General features: G+C 50.8%; 1 protein-coding gene across 2 annotated transcripts; it reads right to left on the bottom strand.

The window, feature by feature from the left end:
- Positions 1-7,049: 7,049 nt before the first annotated feature.
- LOC142925705 (uncharacterized) lies at positions 7,050-15,387 on the bottom strand. 2 transcript variants are annotated; one of them, XM_076069085.1, is made up of 11 exons: positions 15,233-15,387; positions 14,753-15,080; positions 13,826-13,943; positions 12,407-12,476; positions 12,023-12,111; positions 10,611-10,718; positions 9,283-9,392; positions 8,945-8,981; positions 8,032-8,109; positions 7,435-7,485; positions 7,050-7,191 (listed from the first exon to the last, which is right to left on the bottom strand). In XM_076069085.1, exons 1-11 carry the CDS (start codon positions 15,291-15,293, stop codon positions 7,189-7,191), a joined length of 1,053 nt encoding a protein of 350 aa, XP_075925200.1. In that variant the 5' UTR covers positions 15,294-15,387; the 3' UTR covers positions 7,050-7,188. The 2 variants fall into 2 exon arrangements, with proteins under 2 accessions (XP_075925200.1, XP_075925201.1); XM_076069086.1 differs by having other exon boundaries at positions 14,753-15,050.
- Positions 15,388-15,754: the final 367 nt, after the last annotated feature.

The following is a 15,754-nucleotide window of genomic DNA, read 5'->3' as shown; positions in this document are numbered from 1 at the left end:
ACGAGCGCGACGAGGTGGAGGCCATGCTTCCCTCGCCGGGCGCGCTCGACTCCTCAGGGGCGAGAGACGCCGACCAGACAGGGCCGGATTCAGGCTACGAGGGCCCTGAGTAAATTGCAAACAGTATTGCAATGTTTATTAAGTCATACAAAAGTGTTTTTACCGATGTAAAATGAACACATTTATTCGACTCGTGGTAAAATCATCAAACGTGAATGACTCGCTATACTCGTTTCTGTAAACACACGTCGAAAGATAAAAGGTCGACCCGAGGTCCTCGCTACCGTCGCTGAGCTGCGTAGATTCAATGTGGGGACGCAGTGCCTCGACCAGGGGGGCTGAGTCCCGATTGGCCTGGGGGGGGGGGGGGTGGCCCAACCCCGAGGCCAACTGTGGGGCGAGGGGAGGGGGCTCGTGAGAGCTGAACGCTGGACGCCACTAAACTATTTGTTTATTTTAGCAGGTGGGGCCCACTGAGCCATTGTAGCCTTTTTTTCAGAAGAGACCTGGCCACACATTATAGTCCAACGAAGTGGCTTATCATCGTGTGGAAATGTTAGCAGCCAAATACTCTTAAACGCGTGATCCTGATTGATACTAAATGTGGAGGAAGAAACCCAGAGGGCCTGGAGAAAAAAAAAAACACGCGACCGAGGGGAGAGACGCAAACAAATTCCAAATATTACAGCAGGCGAGGTAGTGAACATCTCGCCACCGCGGCGCCCAAGCGCTGAGTCTGGGTCAACACTCATTTTTTACTTTTGGTGAATTGCGTCTTCGCGTTAACCGGGTCAGAGGGCCATTTGCCAGGCAACACGGCAGGGACATCCTAGCAGGCATTTGTGGTTGAAACTCGTTGCCCGCAGTTATAACGCCGTGAGTTGGGGGCTGAGTTATGCAATTAAAATGGTTATTTATAACATGTGCGATGTTGAAATGTCTCTTCAGCACCACGGTCTTTGCATAGAAGCACTCTTACAAAATGGAGCTGTATACCATTCACAAAAGCACCATGCCATAACCTTACAACAGTTCCATCTCCCAGCAGCTCACTTGTATACCCGTTTCCTTGCCAGAGGCTATGTTTGATCCTTAAATCTACACATTCATTGGGAACCTACCCCGATTTAGTAAAAAAAACTCACATTTTAGAATTTCCCACTGCATGTCACTGCCAACCGCACACTCACCTCTTACCCACTGATAGCTTCTGATTTGACAAGCCCATTGTTAGACCTACACCATACCTCTTTCTCAGGAAGTCCATGTAACAGTGGAATGTGTTTCAAATTCCGTGAGTTGGTAGCGCTTCCAATGCACGTGCGTTACAGTTTTAGGGACGAGGCTGTCTGCCTGTGCGTGAGTTTTAGGGATGAGGCTGTCTGCCTGTGCGTGACAGCTGTAGGGACGAGGCTGTCCGCCTGTGCGTGACAGCTGTAGGGACGAGGCTGTCCGCCTGTGCGTGACAGCTTTGGGGATGAGGCTGTCCACCTGTGCGTGACAACTGTAGGGACGAGGCTGTCCGCCTGTTCGTTACAGCTGTAGGCACGAGGCTGTCCGCCTGTGCGTTACAGCTGTAGGGACGAGGCTGTCCACCTGTGCGTGACAGCTGTAGGGACGAGGCTGTCCGCCTGTGCGTTACAGCTGTAGGGACGAGGCTTTCTGCCTGTGCGTGACAGCTGTAGCGATGAGCGTGCAGAGGCGCTGTGCGGGGCCGGACGTCGTTGCTGATCGCGAATCCCAGGCGCGCTACGACCACCTGGAGCACGTCAGCAGCTGTGGCCCCTCTGCCTGGAGATGTTCTCCAAGCCCGTGGTCATCGTGCCCTGCCAGCACAACCTGGGCCACAAGTGCGGCAACGACGCGTTGCAGTTGCTCGCCCGAACGCTCGCCTGTGACACTCACCTGCACGTTCACCTGTACACTGACATGAACGCTCACTCACCTGTACATTCTCTTGCACACTCACCTGTATACTCATTCGCCTGTGCACTTGCCTGTACAGTACTCACCTGTGCAGTGACTAGCCTGCACGCTCACCTGTTCATTGTCACCCCTCTCCCACCCTCCTTGGGGGTACGGGGGGGGGGCCGTGGTGCCGCCAGGAGGTGGTGCTGCACCGCCACGGCGTGTACACCTCCAACACAGCCTCCTCCTCTACAACATCATCCACATCTACACGCAGCAGCAGCAGCAGCATGAGGGCAGGGGGCACGGAGCAGGGCAGTGACAAAGGGCAGGACACGACTGGGCCAGGGGGACAGGACGCAGGTGTAGGGGGCAGTGAAGGAGAGGAGGGAAGGGCAGGGTTTAGAGTAGGGTAGGAGGCAGGGAGGGCAAGGCTGTGTAGGGTAGAGTATTGGGGTAGAGGCGTATGGCTGGGTGGGGTAGTGTAGAGGAGGGCAAAACTGGGGATGGGCAGGGGTAGGGCAGTCTCAGGGCATGGTGGGCAAGGCAGCACAGCAGGAGAGGGCAAGGCTGGTCATAGTCACCTTGTTGCTCTGTCTGGTAGTTGCGTTGTTGGTGATGGTGGTGGTTGTTGTTGTGGGGTGTGGTTGTAGTACTATGGCAACCCGTGTTGTTGGTGGTGGTGCTAATGGCCACGTTGTTATTGTAGTGGTTGTGATCAGTGTTGTTGTGTTCATTGTTGTCTCTGTCATCGCTGTCACCGTCATCATCACTGTTGTGATTCTCCACGCAGCGTCGTCGTCGTTGTTGGAATCGCTGTTGTCCCAGTATTGTTGTTTATTGTTATCTCTGTGTTGTCATCCTCCAAGTGTTGTTGTTGTGCCAGTGTTATTGTTGTTGTCCTAGTTTCGTCGTCGTCGTCGTCGTTGCTGTGGTGGTGGCGGTGCCCCCAGGGGCCCCGGCGGCCGCAAGGACGCGGAGCCGCGCTGCTTGGAGCACGGTGAGGAGGAGGAGCAGGAGGAGGAGACACGTGGACTGATCCTCCTCCTCCTGGTGCCGCACGCCCAGCTGCTCGCTCTGCAACCAGCGGCACAGCCAGACGGCAACGCTCGACGTCATCAACGAGCAGCGTGACGTGGACTACTCCTCATACCTCCTCACACCACCAAGCACCACCACACACCACCACGCACCACCACGCACCACCACACACCACCACCACTACACACCACCACACACCTCACACCACCACACACCACCACGCACCACCACGCACCACCACACACCACCACCACTACACACCACCACACACCTCACACCACCACGCACCACCACGCACCACCACACACCACCACCACTACACACCACCACACACCTCACACCACCACACACCACCACGCACCACCACGCACCACCACACACCACCACCACTACACACCACCACACACCTCACACCACCACACACCACCACGCACCACCACCACTACACACCACCACACACCTCACACCACCACCACGCACCTCACCACCACACACCACGACACACAACCACGACACACAACCACACACAACCACACACAACCACGCACAACCACACACCACCAAGCACCACGCACCACCACACACCACCACGCACCACCACGCACCACCACACACCACGCCCCACCACACACCACCACCACCACGCACCACCACACGCCACCACACACCACTACACACCACTACGCACCACCACGCACCACGACACACCACCACGCACCACCACGCACCACCACACACCACCACCACGCACCACGCACCACCACGCACCACCATACGCCACCACACACCACTACACACCACTACGCACCACCACGCACCACCACGCACCACACACCACCACGCACCACCACGCACCACCAACACCACACACCACCACGCAGCACAACGCACCACCACACACCACCACGCACCACCACACGCCACCACACACCACCACACACCACCACGCACCACGACACACCACCACGCACCACCACGCACCATCACACACCACCACGCACCACCACACACCACCACCACTACACAACACCACGCACCACCATCACCACGACGCACCACCACACACCACCACACACCACCACACACCACCACGCACCATCACCACCACGACAAACCACCACACACCACCGCCACCACACCGCTCTTCACACTTTCACGCCCCTCATCTCCAGACCTTCACGCCCCTCCATATACCCTGATTCCATCTTCGCTCACCCCCTCGCTCATCCACACACCTCACACATCCACACGCCTTGTCACACCTCATCACACCACCTCGCACCACCTCACACCTCCACATGATGTTGGAACCGGTACATCCCCCCCTGTATAGTGAGCTGAGTGATGGTGCTGGTGATGATGGTGATGCTATGTCTGTTACTGATGGTGATAAATACGTTGGTGATGTTAATGACGGTAATGGCAGTGATGATAGTTAATTATGTTGGTGATGGTGATGTTGATGATGGTAGTGATGTTAATGGTGATAATGGGCCGTCGCCTCCAACAGGGTGGGCCAAGTCTTGGTAGTGTTGGTTATATTTGTAGTGGTCGACTTGACGCGAACAACTTTCTTGTTTTCTCCGACACATCTTGTATTACAACTCTTCACAGTACGTCTGTGACTCCGTCATTCCGCTTAGCCGCAGCTCGCTCGCCGCGCTCTGCCCGTCTCGCTCACTCCGCTTCCTTCCCCTATCCCTCACTGTCCCTTTGTGTCGTCCCTGTCTCTCTTCATCGCTCGCTGTCTCTGTCTCTCTCCGTCGCTCGCTGTCTCCGTCTGTCTCCGTCGCTCGCTGTCTCCGTCTCTCTCCGTCGCTCGCTGTCTCCATCTCTGTCCGTCGCTCGCTGTCTCCGTCTCTCTCCGTCGCTCGCTGTCTCCGTCTCTCTCCGTCGCTCGCTGTCTCCGTCTCTCTCCGTCGCTCGCTGTCTCCGTCTCTCTCCGTCGCTCGCTGTCTCCGTCTCTCTCCGTCGCTCGCTGTCTCCGTCTCTCTCCGTCGCTCGCTGTCTCCGTCTCTCTCCGTCGCTCGCTGTCTTCGTCTCCGTCGCTCGCTGTCTCCGTCTCTCTCCGTCACTCGCTGTCTCCGTCTCTCTCCGTCGCTCGCTGTCTCCGTCTCTCTCCGTCGCTCGCTGTCTTCGTCTCTGTCGCTCGCTGTCTCCGTCTCTCTCCGTCGCTCGCTGTCTCCGTCTCTCTCCGTCGCTCGCTGTCTCCGTCTCTCTCCGTCGCTCGATGTCTCCGTCTCTCTCCGTCGCTCGATGTCTCCGTCTCTCTCCGTCGCTCGATGTCTCCATCGCTCGATGTCTCCGTCGCTCGCTGTCTCCGTCGCTCGCTGTCTCCGTCTCTCTCCGTCTCTCGATGTCGCCGTCTCTCGATGTCTCCGTCGCTCGATGTCTCCGTCTCTCGATGTCTCCGTCGCTCGCTGTCTCCGTCTCTGTCCGTCGCTCAATGTCTCTGTCTCTCTCCGTCGCTCGATGTCTCTGTCTCTCTCCGTCGCTCGCCGTCTCAGTCTCGTCTCCGTCGCTCGATGTCTCCGTCACATTGCTGGATTCAAACTCGGGTCTCCAAATTAATATTTCAGTGTGTAAACCACTGCTCCCATATTTAATTAACTACTGGTTAATTGGCCCATTAACTGTTGAATTAAATGTAATTTCTATCAACTCACCTATCCATATCAGTGATGATGATGATGATGATACGTATTTAGCGCGCAGCGCGACAGACCCGGTGACCTGAGTTTGATTCCTGCTCAAGGTCAACACCAGTCAGGATTATGTGAAACGATCCTGGGCCTCCCCTAGGTCGACTCAGCCTCAAATGAGTACCTAGTGCGGTGTGTAAACAACACCATTTGGGAGACAAAGGCAGTTGGGCATGGTGCTGGCCATCTACCCCATCGCATACCATGCCAGCCTTAATAGGTGCTCGCTAACACCACCTGCCCCAACAGTCTGTTAAGGCTATAGGGGGGATGTTTGTCATCGTGTGAGTGATGGGGCAATAGTACAGAAAGTAGACAAGTTTCCGTACCTGGGCAGTGTGCTTCTAACCAACTCCAGTTTGGCTGCAGTTGTCTCACCCTGAATCCGCTGAGCAGCACTGCATTTGTTTTTCACCGTGTGAACGAAAATTAAGTTGAATATTTTGAGGTTCTTTAAAAATTATTACTAAACACTGCTTATAAACATAAACGCATAAATGCTGAGAATATAATGTCAGATGCATATCGTCTGTACTTTATACAGTGGCTTGTGCTAAGAAACTGCCAGTCAGACGCAAACTTGTCATGCTGGGGTGTTATTGCCAGAAACGCCTTTGTTTCCCCAGCGCTGATTTTTACCAACCACACCTGGTATTCAATTAAGATTGAGTCGACTTAGGGGAGGAGTAGGGCCGGTTCAAATATAATTTACCACTGCTATTGGCCACGACCGGGAATTATGTGAAATAGTATCGGAGCCAGATGACATCCCCGTCGCACCCCACGGTAAACAGGAGGAAATGGCTCTGACACTCGGGTCCGTATGTTTACACGGGCCTTCCCACCATAATGGTCCTTAATGATTGTGAACAGAGTCAGGGACCCCAAAAGCACAAAGAATAACCCAAGACCGTGGCCTCTTATTGGTATTGGAGGTCTTCACCAGGTCAAGAGAGCTTCCTGGTGTGTGCACGTGTTCCACTGTTGCGGTGCCCTGCAGTGGCATTTTGGTGACACTTTTTTTTTTCAATTTGTGGAGGAAATTTCTCCTGCCATGGCCAGGTTGGATCTGATGTATGGAGTCCCACTGCTTGCGGTGGTGAGGGGCCAGTGAGCTTCCTGATGGTTTGATCCACAATGAGGCGCTTCTTTGGGATGTTTGCGTTCTTCCAATTGTTTATCCACTCAAGCATATCGGTTGTGTGGACATAAGCCGGATGGATTTAAGAAACGTTTCCATTGATTACCACGATAACAGATCAAACTAGCGACTTCTGGATTGTGTACCAACCATTGCGTCATGCCAGCGTCTTGTGATGTCATGGTTATAGGTGGGGGGAAATAACAACCAGGGTACAAGGTGTTAGTGTGTCGTGAGTTTGAGGACACAGTTTCAAATATAGTTATTTTTTTATTTTTTTCCTCTCCCCCCAAATGGGGTAAAAACAAATAAATTGCAATGTATAAGGGTTGTGGAGGAAAGGGTTGGTAGGAGAATGTGTGCCGAGATCGCCAGCAATCTGCGGCGGACGCCTGCTCACTGTACGAACGCCTCCCGTGGAATCCGTCCGGTAGTCGGACGAAAAGGAACGATGAAGGTAGGCGACCGCGGTTTTCGGAGATCCGAGGCGGACGGCGACAGTGATGAGGGAAGGGGGGAGAGAGAGGGGTGGAATAGAAGGGGAGATGGGCGGTATCGTTAGTGATGCTCGTCAAACGCGAATGCGCCCGACCGTTTGCTATCAGTCGTGTCCATAAACGGTGCGGATGGGACGGCACTCACGTTCAGTTCCATGAGGGTGTTCGCACACTGCTGGAACTGCCAGCTGTTCTCCTGCAGCCACCCGAGAGTGGGCGCGCACGCACACAGGAGAGACGTCAACATGACTACCCAGTTTGCCAACCAGATAACTAGGCCTGGCCTGGATCCCATGGCAGCCTGAATGGGCGACGCCACTCCAAGTGGGTCATGTAAACCCCTTACATTGTGCCGCTTTGCTCGCTTTCCTATGGGAGCTGCACGCTTTGATGTTGGCCGACTTCGGAAACAGTCATAATGTCACAAAGTCAGTGCACAAGAGGTGCAACTGTTAAGCTGCTGCTGATTAAGTTTAAGTTTTTGCCAATGTTTTGTAAAATAAAATGGTGGATATGTAAACAAGTGATTGATTAGAGCTTGGTATATGCTTAAGCCATTTCAAGCATACGTTAAACCTCTAATAATAATTATTTTAAAATAAATATTGTTCCTTTCATCTGGCTGTGGACAAAATGGAGGATGGGAAGTGGTAGGAGTAATGCCAGGGTTGTGGCCAAAGAGCCGCATGGCCCTCGAAAAGTTGGGAGAATAAATATTTCTCATTGTTGCAGCGAAGCGTACCGCAATTCTGTGCACCACCGCAGGCGTGGAGGGCACCACAGGCGTAGAACTTCGCAGCTGCGAAAGCATCTGCCCATCCTGATGGTGACAATGGTGAAGGTAGTGGTTATAAAAAGTGGTATAGATCATGGCGATAATGATTGTGATTGATTATAGTGGTGAGCATGATTATGGAAACAGTAGTCGTGGTGATGAAGATAATGGTAAAGATGGTAATGATTGTTGTGGAAGTAGTAGTTATGGTGAAAGGGATCATGGTGATGATGGAATTACATTATGATGTTGGCGGTCAGGATGAAGATGACGGCAATAGTGGTGGTGTTTGTGGCAATGATGATGATAGTGATGATTGTGGTAACGATGGTAGATGTGTGACGAAGATAGTCAAAGATGGTGTTAGAGATAGATGATTGAAGCAATAAGTGATGATGTTGATAACCGCCAGCAGGACAAAAACAAAAAACAGATGACATTCAACAGCTGCTCATGTTCCTCTGTGTCATCTGTAAACTGCACGTAACCTTTTCTTAAGTGAACTCTTATACAAACAATTAAGAAACTTAAGTGGGCTCGGGCAGGACACGTCTTCATAAGGGTTAATGGCTGATGATCAAGAATGCAGCAATGAGATGGAACCCATCTAACAGTTGTTCATGGGCAGGTGCTAGGTGGGTTATTACAATTTCGCAATCATGAGAAATTTCAATGGCTTAGGGGAGGTATTCATCCAGCAGTAGTTTGACCAAGGCAGGAAATGATGACCTTCTTCAGAAGTGTTTTACTTGGTGCATTTGGCAAAATCCTCTGATCACAAGCACTTTTGCATGTGTGGGGAAACTGGAATGCACGGAGACACAAATATCACAGAGAGTGGGGATAGCTTGAGGGCCGGCATCTGTGGAGGGTCACTCACCAGGATCACGAGCTGTGGAAAGTGGTTTCGCACGAAGCTGTTGACACACACACATGCAGTTAGAGATGGGACACAAGGCCAAGGGAGTGTGTGTGAGTGACCGGGTGGATGAACGCATGAGCGAGCGGGGTGTTGAGTGCATGGGTGAAGCTGGAGGGTGGGGGAGTAGGCGTGCGGGCGAGCCATTGGTTGAACAGGCAACCACAAAGATAAACCATGTAGATGAGTGGGTGGATAAGCATGAGGACGAGTGAGTGCCTGGGTGAGTGGGGAGCTGCGTGGACGGACAGGCGAATGGGTAAGCGGGCAATGTCGCGTTCATGACGAAGGAGCGGTACCTCATGTAGGCATTTGGGTCGTGGAAGGAGTCGCACAGCGGATTCCCGTTCAGCCATAGCTCTTTCAAATTGAAGGCCTTCAGTGGGTAAAGTTCCCTCACATCTTTGAGCTGCATGGCAGGGGAGATATTTCCATACAATTAGGGGCATAAGGGCCATGCTTCTGGGCAACTTACCACAAGTTATGCATTACAATCCATGCCCACGCATGGATTGTAACGCTTTGCAGAATGCATTTGCCTTAGCGTGCAAAAGCTGACGCGCAGCTGTCACGGCAAAATGTGTATGCATATTTGTAAACAGTCCCTTGTGCTATAGTTTGCATCTCTTTTGGTTAACCCTTTCATCATTGGTGTGCGGTATTCAGTTGGGTGTCCTTGATAGTAACAACACATTATACAAACATTTCGTTTATATTGGATCACATTTTATGAACGTTACATTGCCCTCCATTACGAATGGGCAGAGTCAATGCAGAAATTCCTTTAATATTCGTTGAAAAGGGTTAACAAAGGAGGCCAAATACTGCAATCACATATTCTAAGTGAATGTATCAGCTCTCAACTTAATTGATTAATTAGCCCATTTCAGCATAATGGTCAAATTCAAGAGTCCATGCTATGTTTCGTCTTTTGTTTGTATTAATTGTATTTTGTTTGTGTGGTCTGTCCTGTCCAGTATGTACTGTGTCCCATTTGTACTGACCGTCTCATCGTATGTCTCACTGTACTCTCTTGTCTGCACTGTCTTGTTGCCTATCTTGTTCATGCAGCCCAATATGTTTTGTCCATATAATTAGTTGTCTGCCTTGTCTGTCTCTTATGTGTCATTAGCCTAATTTAACGTGCATATAATTTGCATGAATAATAAAGAACTGGTTCCGACACACCATTTGGTGCATGCGTTGTGAGTGCAATGACTGAAGTTAATTGACGTATTGATGCGGAGTTGCGGGCCTACTGTACAAAGTACATCAACAGGTACCACCCATAGGTGATACATGTTGATGTACTAAACTGCAATAGTACGTTTCACATTTGTGTATTCATTGCATTTAAATAATTAATTACGTTTCCACTAATTAAAGGCATATCTGATACCCAATACATGCTTAAAATAATATCAAGCGAATCGGAAATGAACAAGCACCAAAACAAAAGGAGACGATATAAGATATAATAGTAGGTATATCGATACTTGGATTGAATCGCGTAACGAACGGTCGACTCGCTGTGGCGAGGAATCTGAACCAACGCGACGCTCGCACCAGAGGTGCACCAGGCATGCGAGCGTCACGTCGCGATTTATTGAACGGCGCTCACACCCACATTGTTTTTGGAGAGGTTCAGCTTCTTGAGAGATGGAGTGTGCTGGGCAAGTTTTGCCAGGTCATCCAACCGGTGCAGGTCATTGCACGTTAGATTCAGGGATGTGATCTGTGGGAGTGGAAAGCAAGGGAGGCACAGAAAAGAAAAAGGTCCCTCTTATAGCCTTAACAGTCTTTTGCAGAAAGTGCTGTGAGCGAGCACCTATGAAAGCCAGCACGGTACACAAGGGTGGTCAGCACCACGCCGACCGCCTCTGTCTCCCTAGTGGTGATGTTTACACACTGCACTAGGTACTCATTTGAGGCTAAGTCGACCGAGAGGAGGCCCAGGACCGGTTCAGATAATCGTCACTGGTGTTGGCCGTGAGCGGAAATCGAACTCTGGTCGCTCGATTCATAGCGCAGCGTGCGAACAACTGCACTACCGCTCCCCTCTAAGGGAGGCAAAAGACAAAGATCCCCAGTATAGCCTTAACAGACTAGGAGCAAGTGCTGTTAGCGAGAACCTATGAAGGCCAGGATGGCACACGAGGGGGTGGGTGGCCAGCACCACGCCGACCGCCTTTGTCTCCCCAGTGGCGATGTTTACTCACCGCACTAGGTACTCATTTGAGGCTGAGTCGACCTAGTGGAAGCCCAGGACCGGTTCAGAATAATTGTCACTGATTTTGGCCGTGAGCGGGAATAGACACTTGGGCCGCTAGGTTCGTAGCGCAGTGCAGTGCCACCACCTACGGTTTAGCAGCAATAGCAGCAATGTAAATGTCGTGCCGTGCCTCGTTTTGGCTTTATCTCAAGTCGATGGTCGGCGATGACCGCGAGGTAAAATGGGGGCTACGCAACCATGAAGCACGCACCAACATCCACGTGTGGCGACGCGCCTCTAATCCAGCACTAATTAATCTAGTCGCTAATACCAATGCCACATTATACTGCAGTTTGGTACGTATTTTGTACTGGTAGGAACCTCCTGGTTCCACCCAGCCCACAAGGGATTATTGTGTCCGTCTGTCGTCCATCCAAAAATGGGAGGGGTGGGGCTGGGTGGAGAGGGGAGGGTGGGGAGGGGCTGGGTGGGGAGGGAGGGGCGGGGTGGGGAAGGCGGCCACGGCACACACGAGGGGGTGGGTGGCCACCAACCACATCCGGCCATCTTCACGACATTTTTCCCTCCACGTGGAGAATCAACAACATGCGTTTGGAGTATGCGGATGCTCACAATCTCTAAATTATAAGCCGCCAATTCGTTGAGCCATCATTCGAGGCAAGCAACGTTCCTACCAGCTCCCTCTGCAGGAATGTGTTTTAAGAGTAATAATGCCCTACAGACGAATGGACCAAGAGAGCTAACGCAGCAACACTATACCTTAGGTGCAAAGCATTAAAACACGTGGGGAGAGGAGAAGGCCGTACCATTGGAATATTCTCTCGGATGATCTTGTTCAGACCATCCATGTGGTCCTTCCGGTTCAAAACCAGGTCGACACCACGTGCCTCCAGCTCTGGGGAGTGGGGGAGGGTGATCGTGCATTCATTACGCGTTGCGTTCAACTCAACTCCTACCCTCGCGATGCATACAGTGAGTGATGCGTATAAGGATGAATTAATTAAATATTAGTTAAAATGACATGACAATGATATCTTTAGGCTAACAGGATGAATAAACTAGAACAAATGAGACTAAAGAAACAGTATGAACGATTCTCGGCTCAAATAATAAAGCTGAGTTGTGACAAGTTGTCAATGTGCAGGAGTGCAAAGTAAACTTAAAAAAACACAAATGTTTGTTTCAATTACCTTCATTAATTCTGACCGCCTTCAAGTCCAGAGCTTTGTTGGTAGGGTCATATTTTTGGCTCAAACATTTCTGTAAAAAGAACACGCACATGTCGCATCCCCCATTAGCATAAACTGGCTGCTATGACAGGGTCTGTTGGGGTGCACCAATTTTAAGCACAATGTGAGGACACAGCATCACCATGTCATCTACACGCATTGCGTGTCACTCAGTGACACGGCTTTTGCAGTAGAAAAACAACCTGTCGCTGCCTGAGCCGCGCTGAGTTGACTTGGCACAGCAGTGGGCATAGTAACACACAGACCTGGCTGTCTTTGTCACTGCTAACATTGTCTACGTAATGGCCCTGTACGTTTATTTTAGGTCAAATTGACCAAGCTCAGATACCCACTCTAACAGCAGGGTGATTACTGGAGCCGGGACCAGAGTGCAGTGGGTTTGCTCAACCAACCACAGAAAATACTCCCTGTTTAGGCTTACAGAGTATTGGGGGCAGCGAGTGCTCTTCGTGAACACTAATTAAGGCCGGAAAGGTACACCAGACGGTGATGTGGTGAGCACCACACCAAGCTGTGTTTGTCTCCCCATTGGTGATGTTAACAAACTGAACCAGGTATAAATATATGGTTGCGTCCATATAGGAAAAGTGTCATAGCATCACAAGTTTAAGAGGGCATGGCTCTAAAGAAAGCTGTCTATGGTGTGGACCAATCAGTTTAAAAGACAATGCATATACTACCAGAGCATGTTTTTTGTTTGCATGTTCACCACGAGCATATATGGTTAATGCAGACATGATTCCTTGCAAAAGGTTTCAAAATGGTGTTATAACATCTTAACACTATTTTTATTGCCAGAAAGGCTAACATCTATTCTTATATATCAATGTTGCATGTCGATTTAAACTAGATACTTTACAACGTCAAAGTTTAGTTTGTTTAACCAGTTGAGAATTCAAGAGACCAGGATGTGTTCACTTTTTGTCAAGGAGCATAAACCATCACATGAGCTCCAGTCATCCTCGTAGTGGCTTTTGGCCACTCATCGAAAAAAGATAGTCACTGCATCGAGCGCATTCAAATGCACTTCTGCGGCCTTCTGGAACGCTCTTCCAATATCAGGAAGCTACTGGAGCTATGCACTCTTAAATATAAATTGACAACTCATTTCCCTATAACTACTTGTTGTGTTTAGTTGTCCTCCCGCACCTCCGGTCAGCATGGTTGGCTATGTATGGTGTGAAATAAGTTTAAATGCATACATTTCCGAGAGTGACCTGGGTCACCAAAATGACAAGTCTCTATATTCTATAATTATTTTGGTGCAACTGTTAACCTTTTATAATTGGCATTTCTTTCTCAAAACCTGATACCTAGGATACTCCATCTCCACGTTTGCACACCCCCCAGTACATTTACCGAGATCTCGAACCAGCACAATTGGCTTGGCACCGCAGAATCGGCTTTGAAGATGCGCCGCTTGGCCATCAGCAGCTGCTGCCGCTGCGCCTTGCAGATGGACATTGTATAGGGTCCGCTGGTGGTGGCAACGCAGGTGCACCACAAACAAAACACAACAGCACAGAACATCAGCGATGAGGGCAAGAATTAGGCACATGAGAAAAACCTGCGCTTTGCCCAGACAGAGGCAGTGTCCAGGCTCTACTCGAGGTTTGCATTATATTCTAGGTCGCTAGTCGACTATAATAGGAACGTGACTAATAGCCACAGGCAGAGCAAGATGTATACTGGATGTGGTGCGCCGGGTTGAGGTTATTAGTCAAAATGTTACTGACCCAGACAGACCCAGCTGAAATTATGCCCCGACTCTAAAAATAACGCAATAGCTAAACACTGATGGATGTATATAGCGTCTAACTCGAACACATCTCTAGATGCTGTATGAAAACCAGGGCGTGCGCACCATGGAGAATCAGATGTGGGCTCCGAGGATTGAGGTGAGAGCCTCATTCACCGCTATGGGAAAAGAGTATTGTGGTGGCCTTCCGGATCATATAGAGTAAATAACCCTCTTGTAGCCTACCTAGGTTGTAAGAGCAAGTGATGTCAGTGAGCGCCTATTAAGGCCTAAATGGCATGTAAAGGGGTGGGTGGTTTGGTCAGCCGCACCCGGCCGCCTTCACTGCCCCATTGCTGCTAAAGTTTTCACAATGCAGCAGGTACAAATCGACTTTGGGCAGGCCCGGGGACCGGTTCATATATCAATCTCCACTGATGTAGCCATGGCTGGAAATCAAACTAAGGTCCCCAGGTACATAGTGCAGTGGCCTAATCACCGCGTCCCCTCTGCACACACATGCACGGTGTGCGCTCAGTTAAACTTACCGGCGCTGGCAGGAACCCGACCTATCCCCCTTGTCCACATTTCCACGTCCACTCATACGATGGGAGCGGGGGATTCGGCCATCTCTAGCATCTCGTCCTCCGCTACTACAAGAGCCTCCGCCATCACCTCGTGTCCATCCTGCACCATTCCTTGTTTTCCAGGTGCCCATATGGTGTGCATATTCGCCTCTCTTTCCACCACGTGCGGGGAACCCAGACAACTCCTCAAACATGTGGGGTCTGGGGCCTCTATGAGGACTCCTGGCTGTAGCCTGGGTCTCCATGCACACTTCATGCTCTGTGGACACGGTGGTGGGGGGACTAAAATCTGAGTCAGTGGAGAATATTAATTTGTGAACTTACATTATAATACATGTGCGACAGTGCTGTATGTTGTACATTAATGCTGATGTGTGTTTTGTATGTTATAGGTTTGTGTTGTGTGTTATTGCTGCTGTGTTGTGCGATAGTGACGCGCACCTTGGAAAGTCATGTTCGCCATGGCCACGCAGAGCGAGAGGATGTCGGCTTCGTTCGCCATAGCTGTTGTCGCCGTCGTGGACTCCACGGCACTGCTGGGCTGTGATTTGCGTTGCTTGGCCGTCTTCGTGTTCCGCGCCACTGTCACAGCCAACTTCTCCGCCTCCCTCCGCCGTCTGATGCGTGCTTCCGCCCTGCCGTCTCTGAGACCCCGCCCCTTCCGGGTTACCGAGATCTCGCGAGAGCCGCGCCCGTCACGAGATCTCGCGAGAACCGCGCCCTTCACGAGAACCACAACAAAAACAACAACAACAACAATGGTGAACGCGTTACAATCCACGACAACATCGTTACGTAGCATGTCATATAAACGCCGTGCGATGGCGTTCTGTAAGTGTATCAAATGTGATCTGGTTCGTTTGCGCGGCTGTTGATTTTGATGGCCATTGACCAGAGCGGCTGTTGATGTCGGCGCCTCGAGGCGCACAGCCATTTGACTTATAAATTAAAAATAATCAGAAC

The sequence above is a fragment of the Petromyzon marinus genome, chromosome 23 (assembly GCF_048934315.1).
Source record: "Petromyzon marinus isolate PM22_M1 ecotype Great Lakes invasive population chromosome 23, UKy_Petmar_22M1.pri1.0, whole genome shotgun sequence".
Lineage (NCBI taxonomy): Eukaryota > Metazoa > Chordata > Hyperoartia > Petromyzontiformes > Petromyzontidae > Petromyzon > Petromyzon marinus.
The sequence above is the reverse complement of the archived record's forward strand: the minus strand, read 5'-3'. Positions and strand labels throughout refer to the sequence as shown.

Bases quoted from the DNA above. Each gene is read 5' to 3' on its own strand.
- LOC142925705 (XM_076069085.1), bottom strand. From the start codon at position 15,293: ATGGCGAACGAAGCCGACATCCTCTCGCTCTGCGTGGCCATGGCGAAC. The intron at 15,081-15,232 runs GTGCGCGTCACT...CCACTGACTCAG, and splicing joins GGCGAACATGACTTTCCAAG to ATTTTAGTCCCCCCACCACC. The intron at 7,486-8,031 runs GTACGCTTCGCT...GGGTGGCTGCAG, and splicing joins CGGTGGTGCACAGAATTGCG to GAGAACAGCTGGCAGTTCCA.